Below are 24420 nucleotides of genomic sequence, written 5' to 3' on the forward strand. Positions count from 1 at the left end.
GCTTGCATGACTTGTTTTTCCTGGGTTTTGTTCTTCTCTCTCTGTTGTTGTTTTCCTTTTCATTACAATTTTTATTATTATTATTATTATTATTATTTTATTTCAATCATTAAACTGTTCTTATCTCAACCCATGAGTTTTCTCACTTTTGCTCTTTCAATTCTCTCCCCCATCCCACCGGGGCGAGAGGGTGAGCGAGCAGCTGTGTGGTGCTTGGTTGCCAACTGGGGTTAAACCACGACAACATTTTACTCAAAGGTTTAGTACAGGGCACTGTTAAAAAAGATTTAGGTCCCTGATGGTACTAGGGAACACCAGATCCTGCTTTTTATACCATAAACAGTTATAGCTTTAAGGTAGAAAGTAGGGCCAGCTGAACATCTTCAGGGCCAGAAATAAGTGAGACAATTTCCCCTCGCAATTCCATGAGCCTTTTTTTTTAATGCGGGAAGAGGAAAGTGCATTCCTGACCTTGATTTGATGACACAGTATCATCCCAATTCGATGCTGCGGGAGAAATGCTGAACGGGAGGGATCCTGACCTGGGGAAGGAAACCTAGCTACACCACCATCATTTTTTCAACGAAACCGTAATATTCAAATCACTTTACAAAGCCGTGAATAGCAACATAACAAGACGAGCATTGCCTTCTGCCCTAGTCATACCCTCCTCTTGTGATGAACCGCTCTGAAGTAACTGCGGATTGAGAAGGACCACATAGGTGCTAGGCTGGTAACAATTCTTTTTTCCTCTTCTTTCTAATTATTGGAATAAGCAGCAGCATTGAGCTAAAAATAAGACCAAGCGTTCTCCAGATCTGCAATTATTCTCTCAACTTGTACTTGTCTACAATATTTCCTTCACTAATCACTACAGCACAAAATATGCCAGAATTGTTTGAAATGCGAGTCCAATCTCAGACACGGTAAGACTAATAACGAATGTTGTTTACACACATTTAATTCAACATACCAGAAGCAATTTTCTCACTCTCTTTAGCATTTTATTTGCTTATAAGTACAAGTCAATACCACAAGATGGCACTTTCTTACTTGCGACACACACTATTATAAACACTTACCCTCTTCAAATGTTCCCAGATGTTTACGACATGTAACTTCTCAGTGGTTTCGAAACATTTAAAAAAGCAAGACCTTCTACAAACTGCATTTGTGTTTGATGTATAAAAAATGAGGTCAGGTAATTAAATTCAAAAAAAGAATTTATAAATATTTCAGATAAGAAAATTTAAATACAAAAGCAGAGTTTGTATTAATTAAACCGAATAACAATTTAAACTGGCCATAACGTATCTACATGGTTTAATTTAATTTAAAATACTTTTTAAACAATCAAATCCTCTAGCCATTCATCAAAACGCCTATCTACTCAACTCTTTAAAAAATATTCTTGATTAAGAAACCACCTATGCTTTTTCATAACAATCCTTATTCTGTCCTGTAGGTGGAAATGAAGCAAAATCATATTCCAGACTAGAAAACAGGATAAGAAGGAAGAAGCTTTAAAAAACCTTATAACTTCAGACACTTCAACTCATTCTTCCTTGCGTTTCTCAAAATACATGATCCAGTTTTAAAGTCTTTGAACGAAATGTAAACACTAGAAAACTCATTGTTGAAATATGTGGAGAATAAAGAACCCTGCACTAATATAGTGCATAATGATGCTTTGTCAAACTTGTCATTTACAGTAAATGTCACATTTTCCTCAGGATTGTCATGCCTTTTTTTTTACTAATTCCTTTTGATGTCTGTAGATTCTCTTTTTTTTTTTTTTTATTCCCATTGCTCAAAAGGACGAGATGGATCCATTGCTCAACAGGACGAGATGGATTTTCTGGTCTCTTCAGAAAAGTTTCACAAGATCCAAGTCTTTGACTCCATTTTTTTTAATAAAGAGGCGGCAAAATTTTAAGCTTGCAATATTCTGTTCTGCCCGGTATATTACACATCAGGAGATTCCTCAAAAAACTGAGAAGTCGGAGAGTTCCAAAAAAGAAAGCAGTTAAGGCAGTCGATGTCTACATTTGGGTTTCTTTTTTACGTTACATATCGATGTCTCCGTCATAGGCTAAGGTTAGAGGCTTCTGCTGCGGAGGAGTGCTTTGATGCTGCTTTGCTTTTTTGCTGCAAGAAAAATATTTCAGGAGACAAAATTATAAACTGTAATAAGCTCAGAAACGTCATAAAAAAGCCAAACTTTAAAAAAAAAAAAAAATCAACTTCCCACACCGGCTATTTCATTTTGCAATGAGGTGACACTGCAGCACAGTGACTACTTCCAAGAAAAACCACATGGACCTGCTTGTGTGCTATTGCGTGTGTGGTGCGGACACACAGCCTGCCGAAAACGGGCAGCCAGCTCTGTTCTTCATCTGAAGAGGAAATGAAGCATATTTGTCTCCCGTGCCTTCCCACAGCTGACAAAACAAGGAACACCTCGCAGAAAAATTGAAACATGAACTGTCTAGGAGTGGGATATTCTCATTTTTCCTTTGGCACGGTATTGAAGCAACAGTAATTATTATTGAGAAATACACTTCCTCACCAGCCTTCGAGTGACGGAGAACTAAGTGATGTTATTTAAAAAATCCTCTGTATGCTCCACTGTGAAGCCACAGAGAAATGGTAGCTACATGGCTTGGAAAATAAGGAAGCTGCAACTCCTAAGCAGCATCCAAACACTGTTATTTAAGCTTTTAACTGAAGAGAGAGACTGAGAGAAAGACTAAGAGAGTGAGAGAGAATAAACTGATTTTGGATGAAAGAGGGCAATGGTGCTGTCAGGCCACGGTTGTGACTCTCCGGTCGCCTGCCCCGATCTGACAGGGGTTGGGGCAGCTTGCACCATTAATGTTCGTAAAGCCCAGGCCAGCTCCACGGTCCTCAGGGACAGCTGTGGGTGTTGCAGGACACACGGACGCTGGCCACTGCTCCCTTCGTATCCTCCAAGACGCATCAAAGGCAGCGCCTTGCCACATGTTCAAACCAGAGAGCGCAACCCTAGCCCTGTCAAGCCAGCCCTACCACCCCTGCCCGGGGCGACGGCTGCTTCGGAGGAGGGCAGACATCTCCCCCACCCGTAAAGCCCACCACCAGTGACGCACTGGTGTTGACCGGGGCTTCGCTACACCCGGTACCCTATCTCTAACAGTGGCTGGCAACAGCAGCTTTAGACATAGGACATGTTTCCACCTGATGTATTCACTGCAAAAACCTATTTAGGGATTTCCTGAGCCGGAGCGTACATCCAGAAAACCACAATTAACACCAAGAGACCCAATCTCCTGTGAACTGTTATGCCATCTTTGAATCCATTTATCTTCCTGGCATGCACAGTCCCCAGCAGCAGTAAGCTCACAAGGTAATAATGCCCTGTGTGAAAAATAAAATCTTTTGTTTATTTTAAATGATCATTTCATCAGATGCCTCCTACTTCTTATATTGTGGGAAATAAAAATTCCCTAGCGCCCTTTTCTACTCCATTCATGATTTCATAGATCTCTATTGTATTCCCACGTCAAACATAATTTTCCAGCTGAATGCCCCTATTCTATTTAGTCCGTCCTTGAGCGGAAGCCAGCTCCTCGATCCAATCAGCCTCCTTGCCTTTTTTTCAGTTTTACTTTTATCTTTTTTTAAAGAATACAATAAAAAGCCCTTTCTAATCCCAGCATAAGTCTGAATAAATATAAGGGCCTATTGATAACCAAAAATAATTCTTTCCCTGCACGGCCACCACACTTCTTCATGATTACATCGGATAGCATTTATAATTTGGAGAGTTTTAAATTACTCTGAGGTAGGGGCCAAATGAAGGCAGTTAAGTAATCCAAGCTCCATCCTTTCCTAAAGCCCTGAGGATTAAATCTCTGCAACACAGAGCGTTGTGATATATTTTGGATTGTTTAAATAACAGCAACGTAGCTTTTATTTAAGGACATGCCATACTCACCACATCAGGTAGGATGTAAAAATCAGGAAAACTATGATGAGGAACCCGCCAGCTGATACTCCGTATACCCACATCTTCAGTTTACCATCTGTTGGAAGATGAGGAAAAAGGACAGGGGGAGAATAAAAAACTTTATTCTAAAATACACAAATTCTTAAGAGATTAAGTAAAGAGAAAGCACACAAGCAAAATTAGTAGCATCATTGATGGGAAACACAGCAAGGCCTGGCTGGGAATGATCCATAACCCCCATATTTTTGATAGAAAAAAAAGATTCCTGTAAAAATTAATCGTTTTAAAGACAAAATCTTAACTTTGGTAAGGAGTGTAGATTTTCCTCAATGAAAACTGAAAATGAACTCTTCGTCTCGGTTTTCCAAAGCAGCATTATTTCATAACCTCCCCTCTGGCTGAGCTCCCTCAGTTCATTACGGGCAGCCCGGGCTTATGGTGCAGCACAAGAAATACAACCCGGCCAGGCTCCCGCCCGTGGAAAGGAGCAGGGGCACGAGATAATTGCAGTACATTCACTCAGGAGCCCCAGCGGCTGCTCCGGCAAAGGCAGTTCAATGTTGAGCTGACCCAGACAGAAACGCAGGTAACACCTGATATGTTTAGCCTAAAGAAAAGGGGACTGAGAAGGGATGGGATTGTTCTCCGCAAATACTTGGGGGTTAACTGGGGTAAACACCAGCGAGCACAAGCGAACAAGCTACTTAGAGCTGAAAATCGCTTGGGCAACAAACGGGAACAAATTCGGCTTAGAATAAAAACAAGAATACGCTTTGTAATAGTAAGGGGGATAAAGTTGTGCAAGAGCTTTCTAGTTGGGCCACAGGAGCAGGAGACATTACGGGCTTTAAGGCAAGGTAAGGCTCTTGATAGGACTGTTTGGGTTGCAACAACAGGGGACCCACTCTGCGACCCTTGCAGGAACCCCTCCACGCACGTGTGAGCTTGAGTGTGTTGAAACATTTCCTTCTGATAGAAAGTCTCAAAACACGTTATTGGGACAGGTCCTTAATTACAAGCTTTGCATTAATCATAATAATTTTTAAAAGATCAATATCTCCGTTTCTTGCTCCGTTCTGGCTGTACAGCTTTCCTTGCGGGGAGAAGCGATGGTATTTTTTTCCACGCGGCAGTGATTCACATCAACAGAGCTGTTAATACATACTGGAGGCAGGCATACGAACCTGCGCCGTGCCCACAGACACGGTTTGACAGAGGCCATTTCAAACTGAGTCATGCGAGCGGGGAGTTACTTCACGGGACAATCACCGAGCCTCTTTTACGTTTTATGTTTGAATGATGAATTTTTTCAAAGGGAAACATATTTAATCAGATCCCATTCTTTCTCTTTTTCCTTCCAGGCTTTGTGGAAAGGCTGAGTACCTCTCACAGATTTTCTCTTCTCCTTGAAACACTTACAGCGTATCTCCCATGTGAGAAGAGCTCCGTTCGTCAGGTCTGGGGTTTTTTGTTTTGTTTTTTTTTTTTTGAACTCTGGGTATGAAATTTGTCGCCCTCTCTCCTGGAGATGGCCAAGAAACATTTAGCAGTCCTGCAAAGGGCCTGTCACAGCCACAAAAGGGCATCCCACCACGTCTGCTATGAAGGCAGCTATGCTCTCCATCCCCAACATAAAGGCATTGGACCATCTCATCCTACAATTTAAACAATGCTATTTAAATTGCCTCTCAACTTGAAAAAAGTTTCTGTACCTGAACTCTGGCCTCCCAGAGTGTGGTAAAGAAAGGAAAAACACAGCCTGATTCGAAATCAGTTCTGTGCACTCCTGCAGAGCATTTAAAAGAACAAAAACATCAGCCTCATTAAATCGTAATAAAATTTGTGTTCCAAACTGTAAACGGGAAGGGAAATCACAAATTAACTGGAGAAAGGCACATATACTTTTACTGACAGATATAAGTCCTTAGACATACACAAATGTCAAGGACTACGGTACAGAAGGGCGGTAAATGCCATCCATACAGGGAGCATTCACCATAGACCTGCTATCAAGAGCACAACTGGTAGGTAACAGCAGTATCCTGGCTTAGCTAGCAGTAATTATTGCAAACCCCCAGACTAGTAAGCCTGAGAGCCTGTTTAAGGGGAGTAATTGCATATTTTGTCAAGAAGTTAGACAAAGGGGAGTGATTTGAAGAACACCAGCCTTGAGCTGGGGTCTGAAGGGCACATACAGACTGAAGTTACCTGCAGGATGCCATAGGGTTGGTGATACACTTAGCACACATGGAGCACGTTTATTCCTTTCCCATATATTGTTTCTATAACATTTCTGCCCTAAAATTAAATAACACCATGTTCTGTAAAAGCTCCTTAGTCCCTATTTCTGTCTTGTAGTCCCTGGGGGAGAACTGGCTCACAGATGCTGCACTGAGGTCAAGCTCACCAGAAGCTTTCAGGGCTGCAGCCTTGAATGCTGATTCAAAAAGAGAGGATTGCAGCATCCACCTACACCTCTCTCCCTTTTTCTAACCCCATAAAGGTACCAGCTGAAGACATGACACCTAAGTAAGACAGCCTACAGAGGGCCACGGTTGCTGACAAAAAGGCAATTAACCCCAAACCTGTGACTCAAACTGCCGGTGAACTGCGTGGGCTTCTGGATGATGGGTTTGATTGAAAACCAGCCAACTTTAAAAGGCTTTGGACTGAGCTCCATGAGCTCGGAGACTGTCAACGCAAAGGTTAACTACTGTATGCAAATCAAATATGTAAATGTAACATTCAAAGTGTGATCACATATATCAGATGGAATTATGGTTCCCTGAATCCCATAACAGAACCTTTTCTTACATGTTTTCTAAAGTCTCGTGTTCGTTACAGACTAATAGGAAACAAATGCAACATCAGGTAACAGAGGAGGGGGAAGACTGCACTGCCAGTATTTTAGAGTATGGGGAGAACTAATGCATTTCAGTAAAACTTGATGCGCCTGACACCTTTGCCTGCCATTTTAAAGTCCTATTTGCATTTTAGAAATTGATTTTGAACAAATTAATCTTGCAAAATAACAGTCAAAATCGTAGTCAGCTACTAGAGCTACAGCACCAGTCCTGTGGACCAGTCTGGGCACATCCAGTACGCGCTTCCAACCGGGAAGCATTTTATGGTATGGAAGTCAAAGATCCCGCCTGGGATGCACTGCTTGGGCACAGCAGCTTGCCTGCTTTTTGTGGGGTGTTTTTTAATGTCTTAACTTCAACACCTAAAACTGTAAACTCTACACTGTCTACCCTGGTTTTTTCATATACTTTTGAAATATGGCAAGAAACAACAAATGTTTTCTTTAATGAAATCTTCAGTACTTTCTGCTCCGAATCTTCTGAAGTGCTAGTGATCAATATCTTTCCTGGTCCAAACATATTACTTCTGGAAACATCATCAGATAATAGTTGTAAGCATCCCCCAAAATCACATATGAGTATACTTTTCCAAAATATTATTGCTTCATTCTGTCTTTGCTATCTCTCAACATAAAAGATTGCGATTACTCTGTATAGGCACAAAGGAATGAAAGATGGCACGCGAGTTAGAAATTGGGAGGCTGCTCTGCAGCTCCCAGACACAATCTCTGATGTTATGATCTACAAAGCTTGTGCCTTTCTTCTACAGAAACATTGTAAAGACAATTTATTCCATTCATATTTAAGTTTTTCACCTGGATTAAAAGGTTGAATAGACCATCCTTTGAAAATGTCATGCATTTTTGAGTTGACAGGTTTATTTTTTCCAGCAATGGTCTTAACATCAGCTTTCTTATCTTCTAAACCTGGTACCTTCATGCAGTAATCCAGGAAACCATTTGATCTCATTATTTCTGTATATCCTCGCTCACAACCGCAGACTCCTCTCTAGGCGATAAAAGGGAATTCAGTATTAAACCAAATAGTATCCTCTCGCAGAGCAGTGCAAATTGTAGGCAAACTATGAAGAAACTGCAAGGTATATCCTGCACAAGCAGCTTCACCACCGCCAAACCAAACAAGCCAGGAACCGGTGCCCGCAAACCCATTTCAGTTCAAAAAGCCAAAATGTATTTGGGGAATTGGTTGAAAAAGAGTCAGTAATTACGGAGAAGCCCAACATACAAACATTTTCATCCTAACAGGCTTAATAACAGGCATCTGTGGCTTGACCCAAACTCCTCTTGTCAATAACAATTTTCCCACTGACCCTGCTGGGCATTACAAGAGACGAACACGAAACAACCCCACTTCAGACCCAAACCCTCCCGACGTATTTCCACTCTGGTATTTCACAGGGCTATCTGAAATGAAGCTTGCTTTCTTACGGCCAAATATCCACTGCCCTGGATCAGTCTAAGCGGTTTCTTCAAGAGGTTTCTTAGAAGTCTGTGGTTTGCTAAATAGATACTCCATTTTCTGGTTTTCTACTTTGAAACCGCTTTTTTAGATTTTTAGTTTTTCTTTACCAATTATCTTATAATTACAATGCCTGTCTGAGGGTCTGATACCCTCGGTGACGATCCAAACAGGTGATTAATTTACAATCTCTGTGATAAGAATTTAACTCTTGACATCAGTTTTGCCGCCACAACATCCACCACTTGTTGACAGACATGATCTTGACCTTTTTTGGACAAAAGGTGAAGTCTCAGGAGTTTTTATAGCTAATAAATTCATGCTTACCCATCATTTTTATGTTCCTATAGGCTCTGAGCACTCTCATGACCAACCCTCTCAGCCGCATTCAATTGCTCATGAGCTAGTTTCCAACAGTAATTCCTCCCACCAGATACTCATATGAAGCTGAGAGCTGTGGAGGCTATTTTCAAAATACAAATATCTAAATCCCAACTGCCCCGGCTACTTTAAGGGTCCTTGTTTTTATACTCTGTCACAGTACTGACACAGATAAGGCATTTTGGGAAGCTCTTACTCTGGAGTTCGGTACTGCAGGAAGGGACATTTGCAACCTCTGGGCTCACATTTGCTCAGAGGCAAAGAAGTGGCAGTGGCTCAAAGATTCAGCAGGTGTTGCAGATGCTCAACATTTCAGGAAAACAGGTCACTTCCAGGTTTTGCTTCAGAAGATAGTATGGGGATGGTGGGATCACACGCTACAGCTTCCCTACCACTCACGGGGGCTTTCTGTGTCTGTGGAGGAGCAGGAGAGGACACACTCTTTCATCTCTCTTGCAGAAGTTTACAGTCTATTTTCTATGGGACAGTACAATAGCATTCAATGAAAATTAAACCAAGAGGTTCCAAAACTCCTCCAGAGAACAAAACCAAAATTGTAACGCCACATAAATACTCCATCACTCGTTTGTGCAGGTTTATGGTTTCCTTTCAGACTGAAATTCCCAGAGTTTCCTCGAGGTGGTACCATGGACACACTAAACTATTTTCTAGGTCTTGGAACGCATTTAAGATACAGAAGCTAATTGAATAGATATTGCGGTGTTAATTTCTCCACCACATTCTGCAGCGAGCAATTACCTGTGTGCAGTAGGAGAACGGCTTTCTGCACGCCGGGCTGCAGTGCCGAACTTCCGCAGGTTTCGTCTGAAGAGCACACCCTCCTGTAAAAGAAAATACTGAGTGCCTTCAAGGGTATGTTTTAAAATGTTTTTGACTTGGAACACCAGAGTGTAAGAAGTGCTTGCTTGCTTATTTTATATAGCTAAATACTAGTCTATTGAGCACATTAGCATAATATCTGTAGGCCTTGCATTAATTAATTTGCCTTAACAAGGCAAAGAATTATTATCATACCCATCTTGTTAATGGAGAACAGAGATATACAGATTTAAGCAATTTGCCACAGGCCACATAGGAAGTTGGGGACAGAATCAGGAATTAGATGCAGATCTTCTGTGTCCTCATTAATGTCTTATCTACATAAGACATAATCCACATAACGCCTTTGCCCATCCTCACTTGGGGAAGTCTGTGCTTCTATAGGAATAAAAACATGTCAATGAGTTCTTAACTACTCGGCAACCTTTGCACATAAGACCTTTGTTATTATCTTAACTAGTCATCGTAAATAGAACTAGATAAGAACATCTGCATTTTCATTTCTACTCTTCTCATTCACCCTGTGCATATTGAGAGACATCCTATGGATGTGCAAGCCCTACTGCCTTTGCCAGTCTCTCGTGGAGCTTCAAAGTGCTGACCATTTATCTCCCGTTTCATCCTGCGCAGGCAGAATTTGTAGGTCACAGCAACAGCAGGAACCTCACACTTTGAGTGATTTGAGATTCCTCTGTGTTGAACAGAAGAAGAGGTACAGAAGCTGGGCTCTCTACCACGCGTGTGATGTTCTCTTCTGTTCTCCACAGTTACAGGAAGGTTGCACTAACGGCTGTGCAAGCCAGCCCAGGAAGCCTTTTTAGTACATGTACACTCATTTCTTCCCGTGACCAACCCAACAGTAGGGGTAACTCACCCAAATACTCTCATGTAATGACACGTGTGATGTTGACCTGACAGCAAGGCTGGTGAGCTCCCACCTGTCTTTCCTACACACAAATCTGAACCAAAATTCTGGAGGAATTGGGAAGGCTGTCCAACTGCCCCCTGAGCAACTGATGCAGAAGAAGAAAAACCTGGATGGAGACTTCCATTCACAGTTGTGCACGGCAATTTTTGGCTATACCTGTGACATTTATTCCATCTGAGCGCTGACACCACACCGTGCGTACGTTGTCCCGCCAAAGGCTGGTTTTCCACAGGTAGTCGTAACACTCACCTCCTGCAATATCAATACCAGTTAGTCTTCACCTTGCAAGAAAACCAGAATAACCTCCTGAACGGGAAGAAGCAGTGCTCTGGCCACACTACCTGAGCAAGGCCGTGTTTCCATCGCTTGTCCGAAGCAGCTCTCCTGGTTCTCAGGAGACTGAACGATAAATGCCCTGGATCGGGACTGGCGCCCCATTGTCTCGAAGCTCCTGCCATTGATGCAGGTGAGCTCGCAGGAGCTCCACTCTGACCACTCTGTCAGGTGGCAGTCACCTGCACGTTGAAAGAATAAATCACAGGTTTTCAAAAGGAATCAGCCTTAAAGGGTAAGGACAATCTAAGTGTACAACAGCTGTAATAGTGAAATACCCCCAGTTTATCACACAGTGGTATGCATTATTCAAATTTTCTGCTTCATGGGCAATCTCATTTTCTCCAAAAAAAAAAAAAAAAAAAAAAGTCTTTTTCAGGTGATTTAGAAACAGCAGACTGAGCATTTACCTGATCTGCTGAAGTACAAATTCTTACTACAGCAGCTGACAGTACTCAGAGCTGTGGAAGCATCTCCGTCTCAGACAGCTATCACAGGCAGAAATGCACCTGGACTTTCCAAAGACTTTACCTGGGCAAGGCACAGAGCACGGTAACTGCAACACACTCTCTCTCGATGGCAGCTCACCACATAACGCATTTTCTACTGGTTTGGATGTAGCAGAAACAGATGCATCATACACTACACATGTGAGGTTGCGGACTTGCAATCCATCTCCACACTGTCCACCCTACAAAATGACAGAAGGAAACAGAGACACACATTGCTGACGTCAGCAGATGACAGAAGAAACATGGCTGATTCCACCTAAAAAGACTTCAAAAATACAAATTCAGTCTCTGGACTGCAATAGTATCCCCAGTAATGGGAACACAGATTGTCGTGGTTTAACCTCAGTCGGCAACTGAGCACCACACAGCTGCTTGCTCACTCCTCCCGCCCCCCCGGTGGGATGGGGGAGAGAATTGGAAGAGTAGAAGTGAGAAAAACCCGTGGGTTGAGATAAAAACAGTTTAATAATGGAAATAAAATAACAACAACAACAATAATAATGTAATAATAATAATAATACACAAAGCAAGTGATGCACAGTACAATTGCTCACCACCCGCCGACCGATGCCCAGCCAGTCCCCGAGCAGCGGCCCCCCCGGCCAGCTTTCCCCAGTTTATGTACTGAGCATGACGTCGCATGGTATGGAATGTCCCTTTGGCGAGTTTGGCTGTGCCCCCTCCCAGCTTCTTGTGCACCTCCAGCCTTCTCAGTCGGTGGAGCATGGGAAGCTGAAAAGTCCTTGACTAGTGTAAGCACTGCTCAGCAACAACTAAAACATCGGTGCGTTATCAACTTTGTTCTCATCCTAAATCCAAACCACAGCACTGTACCAGCTACTAGGAAGGAAATTAACTCTATCCCTGCCGAAACCAGGACACAGATGGAGATCTCCTCTGTACACATCTCTACAGAAGCTCAGAGGTAGGGGCAGAGCCACATGTAACCAGGAGAAGAGGTGGGTACCACAGAAGATTAATACTGTCTTTGCGGTTGGCCCTTCACACCTTTAACTAGAGCTAGTGAATTTACTGATTCTTAAGAAGTGCCCAGTTAAATGAACACAGAAGTTTTTGGCTTCTCTAAAGAGGCCAAGAGCAGAGCCTGCCCACAAGGAATGGAGATTTCCACTCACCTCCTTTGATGAGACAGCCCAATAGGACCACTTACGTGGTTTAAACCCCGCAACAGCAAAAATCCTCCAGCACACTTAATTAGACTGCGAGGGTTATTGCGCACTAGGCTGTTTGTGTAATTTCATAAAGGGAGCTATTGGTTCTGGAGTAGAAAGAGATCACCAGCTCGTGTCACATACTCTACCAAAACATCACCCAAAGTCAGCCATCGCCTGTTAGCCCTGAACCCCATTTGAACAAGCAATAGGAGGCTCCATCTGAGCCACTCCACACTCGTCAGCCCAGTTCTGAAAAACGTAGCCATACACCAACCTGCTTGCCGAAGGAGACTTCCTTTACTGGAAAATCAGTATTGTTTGGCTAAAGCGATGATCAAGGGCTGAGGATGCTGTAAGAACTGAAGCACTGAGGCTATTTCTAGAGGCTGGAGTTGTTTCATTCTCATCCGAAAAACAGAGCTGCAATGATGTTTGAGGTGCACACCTTAAACCCGCGTGATGCTTTATGAACTCGCGCCTGAAGCCTTGCGGAAATGGCACTTTACAAAATTCAGTAAATAAAACTCAAGAAGAAGGATGAAACATTGCTTTTATATAACCAAGGGAAGTGTTCTTTTGGATCACTTGGCAGTGGATTCTTTTAAAATAATGGACTTCATCTGCAGAGCAGAATGGCTCCTACCGAGTGCATTCATCCAGCAGCGTGCGTGCTAGCAGGAATGGCTCTCTCGCATACACCTGGTAGCTTTTTCATTCTCTCCATCCCTTCTGTTGCAGACCCACAATGAAATGGAAATGAGAGCATACCTAGCTGGATTTAGAGCAGTTGCTAATCAAAAGCATCTTAGTGTGTTAGTGTAGATTTACTGCATGCAGCCAGATTTCAAGTTTTTAACACCGTGTTTCACTTTAGTCAGTATGTAACTTACTGTTCTAAATTACTGTTTCACCACTGAAACCTCTATTGCGGTCTGAGATTAATGGGGTGTGAATAACTCATGCAGCTGTCAATTGGGTTAGAGCTCTTTAGAAATGGCTGGTGGAAACAGAAGATGATGTGGAGAAAATTCTCGGGGGAAATGGGCACTAATCAAACTGCAGTGTATTTCCAGCTCAAAGTGGCTCAGGGAATGCCTAAAGATTACTGGAAAGGACAAAAAAAAGTTTTTAAAAAGATACTTATTCTTGTATAAACAATATATAGGTACTTATATACATATCAATATATAGTTATATGAATACTGAGATCTACATATAAATAATAGATGAAAACAATACATTTTTTTTTGGTACAGCAGTCTCCACTATAAAAGTCCACATGCAACATTCTTCGTTCTTCTATTATGCAATATTGGAAATACATTCATATTTTCCAATGCTTAGAGAAAAAAATAAATAGAAACCATGGACTCTCAAACAATTCCAAAGATAAAAGTTTGCTTTTTAATAGTGGCTTCCATTTGCTTGCTTTCTTTCAAGACCAGCAATGTGTTTTTACAATCTATTGAACGCACTTAAAAGATAAAATGTCATCCTGTCATTTATAGAGGGAGATGTTTTTTGGTATATTTGGCAAGGTCATAAGCAATGCCGGAGCACTGCATTAACTTCTTTATCATCTTAAAAATTATTCCTTTCCTGAAAATTATACATTTGAAGATCTAATTAATAGGTGTGGAATCAGTGGAAGTTTGCTGCAGTAATGGCACACTGAGGATGCAGGGAATAGCTGCTAATCAGAGGAGAACTGCTGAGGAGATGATCACATACTCAAAATGCGGGGATCAAATCTGTATTGTAAATGCTCTTCCTTGGAAGATGTGATCATCTGAGGTTTGCCTAGAACCAGGATTTGCCTCTTGAGTGACGAGCTCCTGGCAGAAAATATGCGTGGAAATATGCCTTCCAGAGGGGATTCCCCCCATTTGGCTGCAAAAATTTCTACGCTGACCCTATAAGGATGCAAAACCCGCCCTGGGTCCCCTAAATACAGCCTGGAGGTACGGGCCCCTCCAGGAGCACCTGCACGGAGCCTCCACCTCTCACCCCCCTCGCCCCAACCGACCACCCGTAAAGTAAGGAGAAGGTTTACACCAGGACCGTGTTTTGACAGCCAGGTATCTTTTGAATTGACCAACACGCTAACAGCATCTGCACAAACCTTCTCTCATGTCACCCTCCGATACTTTCCACATACAACACACTAATAAGACAAGAGATAACAGTCCTAACGAGATGCTTCGCCCAGACGTGCCTTTAAGAAAAGTTTTCCCTTTTCAGCTTTTACTGGGGTTCATGTGTGTTCACAATTATTTTAGGTAAAGCGTTGACTGAGCAATGCTTTCACAGGTTGATGAGCATTTAATCAGGTAAAAGTCTTCTCTAATGAGGAAGCGTTGCGTGACCACATTTAAGGGAGCGCTTTTAAAACACGTTAGAAAGGAAGGGTTCTTAGCCTTCTTATGAATGTTAGGCAGCTAGTGCTTGATAATGTCTAGCTACTTCATTTATATTCCTTTAATGGAAAAATTATGAACAGTGTCAGCCACTGCTAATTTTTTTTTTTTTTTTAAGCTAATCAGGGTAAACCACTTCAACTCCAGTAGGAAAATGATTAATGTAATGTAACCCTTTAAGATTAGGTGTATTGACCATTTCCCAAGTTCCGCATCCCTCTGAATGCAACAGAAATGCCCGCCGCCCGCCGGAGGAGTGCCTGTGACACGTGTAATTACCTGGAGAGCAATGCACTGATGTCCGTACTGTGAAAATCAGCAATACAGAACACTTAGTGGGCTCTACTCCTAAACATGCAGACACCTCTAATTATTCACATGAAGTCAATTTAGCATAAAACAGTCCTTCTACAATTAAGGAATGCAGTCTCAGTTATCTCATAATACAAGGAGAAAATATTTTAGCCTTATAATTAATTATCCTGTTTATATTATTACAGGAAGACGCTTTCACAATATGCATTTTGGTCTTACCATAGGATGCATTTACCTTATTTCACAAAGCATCCTTGAAAACAGGACTTCTGAAAGCTTTCTTTAGAAAGTAAGCTTAAGCTTCTTTTCCAGTAGAGCACAGGAATAAATCACTCTGTATTTATGAACGACATTTAATTCCTAAGCACCTCATTAAAGAGAAGTGAACACAAATAAAATGGCTCCTCTCCAAAACACAGCAAAGGGTAGAGAAACTACGTTGCAGTAATTTAAGGAGAGAAGCAGGCTCTATCTCACTGAAAGCACGGGATGATATCTGGGTTAGGGAAGGCTGTGATTACTTGCTCCGAGCTGAAATTTAGCTGGGTTCTGGATGCGCACACTTTTAATCTGCACGATGCGTTATTTATCTGGAGTATGCCAGGGCGTTAATTCAGCTTCACTGCTAATTCTTTTATCAGCTATGTTAGCTCCTACGGTTGAAGGTCTCTTCCCTAATGTTTAACAGAATTTGCTTACGTTAGCTGGACAAAATATCAGCTGATGTTATCATTTCGTTATATTTATTTTATACATAAATAAATACTGACTGCACTACATACCTGGACCATATTCACATCACTAGTTGCAATGAGTTGCTGTTCATTATATAAAATATAAATATGTTTCTGTTTCTCTGGTCTTGGACTGTCCAAAGACTGTCACGCTCCAGATTTCATTTGCGAAAAACCTGGGAAAATTCTGGGTATCTATTCTGCCCCACGCAGTATTCGCTACATGTCCATCTACCGCATCTAGAAACTGAGTAGGTGTTCAAGGCACTCGCAGCGTGGTAGAGGGCAGAGCAGGAAACACAAGGGATGTGTCTTTACGTGCGTTATTAGCTTCAATCTCCTACATGGTATAAAGTGGAGAAGCAGCCACAGATCCACGCAGAGGTCCTGTCCCCCGCGACCAGACCGGGCACTTTTCCACCCCAACCACACTTCTCCCACCACCATCTCAGCCAGGTTTAAGCAGCCCGAGTGGACTTCACTCTGCTCAAGAAACTTCAGTGCGAAAGATTCACCTCTGCTTAAACTGGGTTACCGACTAATATGTTTTAATATTGGAAGTGTGATCTAACAGATAAGGAGAAAAGAAAAAGCATAGGGGGGGGGAAAAAGTCAATTCAAGCCTGATGCAAGTCACTGGCAGTGAAAAACCGATGGCTCCAGCGCCGAGCAGGGGTGCCGACCACATGTACAGCACATCGCAACTGAACCCAGCCTTTTTTAGATCATGAAAAAGATAGCCAGGCTAAGGAGGAAGTAGAAACCAGCACTTCATACAACAACTCACACTATTGCACCTTGTGGGGAAAGACCTGCTGCACAGTACTTTAAAAAAAAAAAAAAAAAAAGAAAAAAACTATAAAAAAGACTAAGCTCTCTTGAAATCTAGCGTATTTATTTTCTTGTTAGAATTATTTTATATAATTAAATTATAGGTCACCATGACTATGGCCACTCAAGCACATTTACTCCGTAGATCTCCTTTGATACCTCTATAAGCTCACGGTACCTGAACCCGTATCGTTATAAATCACTGCTGATGGCTGGAAGATGAGGCGCAGAGGCTGACTGCTCCTGAACTTCCCCTGCTTTCCTACAAATCTTGCCAGCGCCTTCAACGGCCATAGAGACACCTCTGAGCCGCGAACGGCGGCCTCAATCAATTTTGCCATGTAACGATGATTTTTGTTGTTGACCCCGGCCGCGGGGAACCCGAGGAGCCCTCGGGGAGCGCTGGAGAAAGCCGTACCTGGACTTTGCAGGGAGACCACGGGCCCAGCAGCCAGCTGTAGCAGGGCTTCACCGGGCAGCTCCTGTGCTGGGTGAGCTGCTCCGGGCAGGGTCTGCCCTCGCCCGCTGCCCGCAGGACCACCGAGCGCCCACGCACCATCTGGCCTAGGCGAGGGGAGAAGACAGGACACGGTGAAGGAGACCCGGAGAAAGCAAGAAAGGCAGACTTTGTGATTTATCATTATTCCTAGTTTGTTTTCCACCACTAAAATCTGTTTAAAAAGCAATTAATTGGGAAGACAGTTTGGATAATATGGATGCAATTATTAAGTCTAAGTAATGCAGTCACTGATGTTTTCAAACACAGTTTTTAAACACAGTTTTGTATGTTTTCCAAATATATTATTTGTTTATGCAACACATTTAAATACTTGATTAAATCCTGATTATTACCTATGACAAGAAAATAATTCCTATGGCAGCATCATTTCTAACATTAGACATTCAATATGTTTGCAGAGATTTTTAACAAATGAAATTTTCTTTTTATGAGCAATTATGTGCATCTAATTTGAAAACTGCAAACATTCTAAGTGGCTATTACCGTCCATAACCACTTCTGCCATTTCCATTAAAATCCTATTTATTATTGGTGAAAACTTCTTCAGCCACTGAATGGAAAAAGCAATTATGTTACTACTTTTGAAATAATAAAACTGAATACATTCATTAAAGTTACAGCAATTCCGTTTCCATCTCCTTTGCTGTCCATTTACTTCCAGGAATGTTTTCACTCAAAATGTTTCAATTAGAATCCCGGCTCCAATTAAAAAGAAAAGTGGAAAAAAAAAAGCCCTTATGCAACAGGATGCAGAAGATTGTGCTGGGGATAAAATTTTTGCCTTGACTTTCAACAGGCGTGGATTTGAGAGGCAGTAAGTAATAAGGGCACACACATGCAACAAGACAGATGCGAGCCGTAATTCCTAACTCGCCGAAAAGGAAAGAGATAACGTGTCGCGGTGGAGCACTCCCATTTGTATCGCAGTCGTTCAGCTGCAATCGTGAGCAGGGGGGAGTCCGGGGGGGAAGCAAACACCCCGGTGAAGTGGGGAGGCTGCGATATTCAGCCAGATCCTTCTCCCAGCTATTTATGCACGTACTTTTTAATTAACGGTACCGCAGCTGGTTTTAAGGTACATCTCTAATAACTGTCATCGTGACTGTCTACGGAGCAGGGTTTCCAAAAACATTTTATCAAATAAAAATTAAAAGCAGACACACCTGAAAAAGCTACTGATGGATACCTTAGCAAGCTCTCTTACCTTTACAATGCTATTCCCTTGCTCTGACTCATTGAATTCCATTTTTAAAGCCATTTAAACCAATTTTAAGACTTCTTCCTTTTCCAATTCTAATCCCCTGGACCTGGGGAGTTTGTAACAGAAGTGATGATAAAAGCTCTTATCCACATGACTGTGCATTCAGCCATCACGGAATCAGATACATTAGGAGGTGGAAAAAAATCCTACCAGCTGAGAGGAAAGGAAAGGTAAGAAACTCCTGCAGTTCACCGGGGATCAGAGCGAGGGAAGAGCAACCCCCCAGCCCGCTGCCGGCAAACCCCACCGCAGCCCTCCCCTGCCCAACCGGCCAAAATTAGCTGTTTCTTCCTCTCCAGTAATGGACCAAATTTGCCGGATTCTTATTACTTCTGAATGCTGTGAACTGGTAAGGAATGGAAAAGGCTCTTTGGGAATCCGTGGGAAGCCCGTGGCTGTGGGGTTTTCGGGATGCCCTGGGGCAGGCGGCTCACCCGGGCCAGGGGGCTCTGCGGCCCCCGCCCGGCCTCCCGAAACGGCAGCTACGGAAAAGGAGATCTCCTAAGCTTAAAAGATCTGATTTCATTAGGAGGGACTTGAAAGCCTGAAGCATTCATCAAGCTATTTTAATTAAAGAAATAATTTCCTTCCGTACACTCTGTTTAACATCTTTCTAGCAAAATGTAAATGGGAAGATCATTGAATAGAAAACACGATTTTCCTTTTAAGAGGAATTAACAACCGTTCTGTATTTATTTACATTTTATTTTCCTACAGCTGGTTATCCAAACCATTTAAACTCAATACATTCACAATGGTCAGCTGGTGCTTGACTCATTTAGTCTATCACTTTCTTTTTATACTGTGAATAAATCATCGAAGAAAGAAAATTTTGTTGAAATCTTTCTTTGCACAATCACGGGAGTGAGTTTCTTAAAGCTCTGATTTTTTTTCCTCACTCCATAAACATTATCTAGGTGCCCAGTTACCACTCAAGTAGCAGACAAATTCTCCGTCTTTACTTTTTAAATACCTAAATACCTTTAAATATCTTTTGCTGCCTATGGAGAATAGAATCTCACTGCATGTGAAATTATTTTTCTGCCAATACAAACTCTGGAAGAGTCAAAGCAATCCTAGGTGTTTCTTTAATTTCCCAATGAATTTTTCTTTAATTTCCTCATGAATTGGCCACATCTCTGTTTGCTCTGCAGTGTTGAATGATATGAAAATAAAGACAGAAAGTGTGCTGAAAATTGAAAATAAGTATCTTTTCATGTCCTCAAATTTGCCATTAGTTTTGAAAGGAGGAAAAAAGAGGCTAGTCTTGTTAATGTTGGTCACTTAAAATCCTGTTTTGCATCAGCAGCTAAAATTTCATCTCAGAAACATAGGATCATATTTTCAAATCAGAAGAATAACATTTTTTAGCCCCAAAAAATCTTGCCATTCTTTGCATTTTATCCCCACAAAGTGATGCGTCGCAGCTGAAACTAAGATGGTTAAAATTCCTGCTGGAGTTCATCCCAGTCAAAATTACTGACACGTCGTTATCTGTTTGATGAGCGTGAGCAGAGCGTATAAAACACAACCCTATCAAGCAACTGCAAGACCAGAGCAGGGATCAAGTTACTTAAACACAGCCCTGGAGGCCAGGTTAGGTCAAGTCACAAGCAAAGGGGACTGGTGATAAATGGGGCTTTTTCATCTACTTCCCACTGCCAGTCCCACCAGCCACAGCTCTGGGAGAGCTTTTGGTGGCCCCTCTTCCAGCAATGCCTCCCAGCACCATCAAACCAGAGCTTAACGAGTTTGAGTAGCGAGCGAGAAAAAGTCACGGAAGTTTCCTCTTCAGAAGGCAAAACCAAAAATGTTTTCCCAAATTGGTGACGAATCAGTGAAAAATGTAACCACCAAATTTTTCAGTCGGGCACATCCTCGTCCCCCTCATTTCTGACCCACGGGTCAGTCTGGCGTTGGGGTGCACATCTCTGCAATTCGCTACGGTCTCTTCTGGGCTCTGAGGACTGAGCAAGGCACAGCAGCGTGTTCAACCCTGGGTAACTCAGGTTAAGTCCCATCGTTTATCTGATGAAGTCAGCTTTATAAGTGGCAAAGCACGGGTTTAGGTGTTCTTATACTATTTAGCACTGCTGTTAGACAACTTGGGAGAAATCATACAGGATTGGAAAACGTTTACGCAGAAAAATTCAGCATCCTCGTGTATTCATTTGCCTTAACAAAGGAAATACAATTTGCTGGGGATTATCCATAGCAAAAATCTTTCCAGTAACTTTGATTCAAGCCGTGGGAGCATCATCCATTAACGCAGTACTATACATCTTTTCATAGCAGTACAGCAACTGATATGAGGAACCCTAATATATAACCCAATGTCAGCCTAAAGCCCTAGCCAGCATCCCAAACAGATGCTGCCCAGAACTACAGCTGCAACAGAAAAATATCAGTTACACATCTCCGTAGGCTCAGCGCAGGCAGGAAAGAGAGATCTACTTTACTCATCATTTATAAAAATCAATATATTCGCCTTTGGCTGCTGTGTACCAGAACCATATTAGCTGTCAGTGCCACAGCAGCACCACTTCATGTTTAAATGCATTGTTCCATAAAATAAAACCGTAGCAAGAGAAAGGTACCATCCATTAAAATATATCACAGCAAACTGTTACTGGAAGAGATGAACAGAATAAAAATGTTAGCAACGATGCTTGAGTTAAGAAACACGTGAAAACGTAAATCCAGCAACACTAAATTTTGATCTGAATGATACTTAAATTATGTTTCTCTTTGAAGTCATTTATGGTACTTCAGCAGGCCCTTCACATGCTTTCCAAGAAAAGCCAAAAAAGCAGAATATTATTGTGAGCGGAGCCAGTAACGGTGTGTACAACTCATTTGCTGTGAATTATTTCTGAGAGCCGTGCACCTAAGTCCTACATTTTAGCTTCATCAAATAGCGGGCAATTACTTGTTTGGCAAAGGGAAGCCGAATCAGTGTTTGCTACAGCCAATTCCCACAGCTCATTTATTGTCATCCTTTGGTTTTCCCTGTCTAATTGGAGGCTTCATCCTATTCTCACAAATGCCTGTGAGAAACTCATGATGATTTCAAAGGTATTGCCGTCTGTGAACCTTCGGGTAGGAAACCCTCACTCTATTCATCTATGAAGTACCACCAGTAGATGAGTACATAATTAATGTCTTCTCTGTTAATACCATCATCAAATAGTATTTATAACCAACTGGAACTCAGTGAAGAAGCTGAAATGACAGTGTTTCTGCTGTTGGAACCACACAAAGGCCATGGCCACAGGACTGGTGCCAAGGTCCCTCCATCACGGATGTTTGATACCGGTGTAGCTCCACGCTTGACGGTTGCTGCAGCAAAACTCAGATCAGGACTGGGGCTGCAGTAAAATAAACCATGCGTTCGGAATAACTTGGATGCAAAGTACTTTTGTTTCATTGATGCTCCTGCTTTGGGATGAGATTCAGAAGACTCTTGGGTCCCTGCAAAGCCATTCAAACAATAGAGCAGGACTGAGCAAAACTTGGCTTCCTTATGATACAATTTTTAAGACTTTCCCAGCTGCTTAGCTGCCGAAGGTTCACAAAACAGCATCTCCAGCTTTTAAATCGTACACGTCTATGTCCTGAACTGTATGAGCCTGCTCTCTAGCTAGCAGTACAATGGAGTTATGATCTTTGAGGACCAGAAGATGACCCATAGACTGAGCTGAGCTTGGGCTTGACTGTGTGGTTCAAGTAGCCTTAATGAGGTTTGGCACCTACAGCCAGGACACGCCCTGGAAGAGCTGAGGTTTGCTTCGACAGGGCACGGATGTTTCCAGTTTTCCTCTGCAGAAGCCCAGCTCTGATTTAGGACATGAAGTAACTGGTTGCTCCTTACATGCATTGGGAACCATCAGCTCTTTAACCAGTCTTAGGATTTTCATAAGCATTTCAGGATCAGGAACATGAGACGTACCTTTACTCGACTGCGTCCCTTTGCAGACTATGCAATGTAAGAGCTCAGGACAAAAAAACCTTCAGGCATTATACAGGACGAGCTGCTCCTTTAGCTTGCTAAAAGCCATAAAGAAGTTACGACTTGCTTTTGCACATGTAGCTCTGTTTATTTTAGTAAGTGACTGAATACTGAAAAAAATAATTTAAGTCCATTCAGCAACATCAGCATTAACACTCCAAAATGGATTTTGAAGAAAAAATCAAATTTGGAATTAATAGTATTCCTAGTGTGTTGTTGTTAAAATACTGTCTATGAATTATTCATTTCTGTTAAGAAAGCACTACTGTACAAAAGGGCTAAAAGCTCAGCAAAGAACGAACAGCACTAATCCAAATATTAAGCTTTTCCTATAACATGCTTTGATCTCCGAAATCCATCTGAAGGAATCACTTTATGGAAGTTAAGAGCTTTTTTCTTTTTGACCTTAAGTGAATTTGATTCAAATATGCATTATGGCTCGCGAATCTTACAGACTGTACATCTAATGTGCATCAGAAGCCTGGGAAATAATGTCACGAGCTTATTTTGAATAAAAGCTTCAACACATTTCCTCATGTCAATACTCAAAGGGTTTTAAAAATTATACAAAGTTAAAAAAAAAGGTCCTAATCCTTTCACTTTTTGTATGCTGGTTAGCATTACTGGCTATAGAAAACCTCGCTGAAGTTACTGGAGCCATACATGTATTAAGGGACCTGTGGATACAAGATGGAGACAGAGGCATATACTAAATGATGAAAAATAGTCTTAGTGCTTTTTCTTCAATGGGATGTAATTATGTTACTAAAAGTACCTTCACCAGAGGATTTGTATTTAGTTATTTATCCATTTCTTAAGAATCCTGTAACTCTCCCCAGCTCTTCGCTAGCTCTACGTACTCCTCCTGTCTCTGGGGTTAATGTTTCCTATGACTGAATTCTGAGAGTTTGAATTAATTAATAAAACAATCCTCCGGGCATCTGTCCACTTGGTTTCCTAAATTGCATTTTTCACTTTTGAGTACTTTGAAAATAGCCTGCTTTGTTCAAAAAACCCAACTCTTCCAGACCTCGAGAGTGTCAAAAATCACCTCCGAAGGGTTCGGTGCAGCTCGGGGCGATCCCTGTGCTCTGTACCCCTGCTCGGGGGCTGCGTAAGCCCTTCTGGGACTGGGGGTCCCATCTGCACTGCATTGCTGAGGCGTGGGGGGGGGAAGGGGGCAGGAGGGCAGGTGGGGACTCACCGCCAGCGCCACACGTGTGGGAGCACTGCGACCAGGCTGACCATGCCGAGAGCTGGCAGTCCACCGTGCACCCCACCACGCACCGACTGCTCGTCTGCACGGGCTTCTCCAGGCGAAGCTGTGAGATGACAAGGAAACAGAGGCGTCAGGCTCCCCAGGCCCCCCGGCCACCTCCTGCCACGGCTGGGCACCAAGTCAGGAAACCGAAAATTGGCAGCAGCTCCAGTGGGATGCCAACGTTGTTGCTTACAGGGAGTTTTCCCGAGGGTGCAATTGGTGAAAGCAGTTTCAGCGTTGAAGCATTTCACATCTACGAGTCCCTCAGTGTTTGGGTCTTACTCTTCAAAGGACAATCCCAAACTTCTAGTAGGGCACAATCTCCCTGGTGGCCAGCTTTGTTGGAGCCATGGTGCAGGGTCTATAGCTGTGCCCCATGCGTGCTACTCCAACCCCAAAACCTCCCATTTGAGTCAAGGAACGATACCACCCATTAACACCCCGGGGATGCTTTTGTTCCCCAAAGCACCCAACTGCTGTGCTCCCAGCACTGAACACAGCCTATCCACCACCCATGGACAGTGTCTTGGTGCGGATCAGAAGGCACTGGCTTTCTAGAAACGAAATGAACC

The 24420-nt window shown here is 42.5% G+C and overlaps 1 protein-coding gene across 1 annotated transcript in view; it reads right to left on the reverse strand.

Moving 5' to 3' along the window:
* Positions 1 to 2066: 2066 nt before the first annotated feature.
* The window catches only part of THSD7B (thrombospondin type 1 domain containing 7B), a 282252-nt gene continuing 259898 nt past the window's right edge, over positions 2067 to 24420 (reverse strand). The window contains exons 21-29 of the mRNA XM_019472194.1: positions 23792 to 23909; positions 17216 to 17361; positions 11345 to 11504; positions 10822 to 10995; positions 10637 to 10732; positions 9472 to 9554; positions 7668 to 7860; positions 3977 to 4064; positions 2067 to 2148 (exon numbers count right to left, since the gene is read on the reverse strand). Of these exons, the coding sequence (XP_019327739.1) occupies positions 2067 to 2148; positions 3977 to 4064; positions 7668 to 7860; positions 9472 to 9554; positions 10637 to 10732; positions 10822 to 10995; positions 11345 to 11504; positions 17216 to 17361; positions 23792 to 23909 (1140 nt within the window). The remainder of the gene's footprint in view (positions 2149 to 3976; positions 4065 to 7667; positions 7861 to 9471; positions 9555 to 10636; positions 10733 to 10821; positions 10996 to 11344; positions 11505 to 17215; positions 17362 to 23791; positions 23910 to 24420) is intronic.

This window comes from Aptenodytes forsteri, unplaced genomic scaffold (assembly GCF_000699145.1).
Source record: "Aptenodytes forsteri isolate BGI_AS27 unplaced genomic scaffold, ASM69914v1 Scaffold11, whole genome shotgun sequence".
NCBI lineage: Eukaryota > Metazoa > Chordata > Aves > Sphenisciformes > Spheniscidae > Aptenodytes > Aptenodytes forsteri.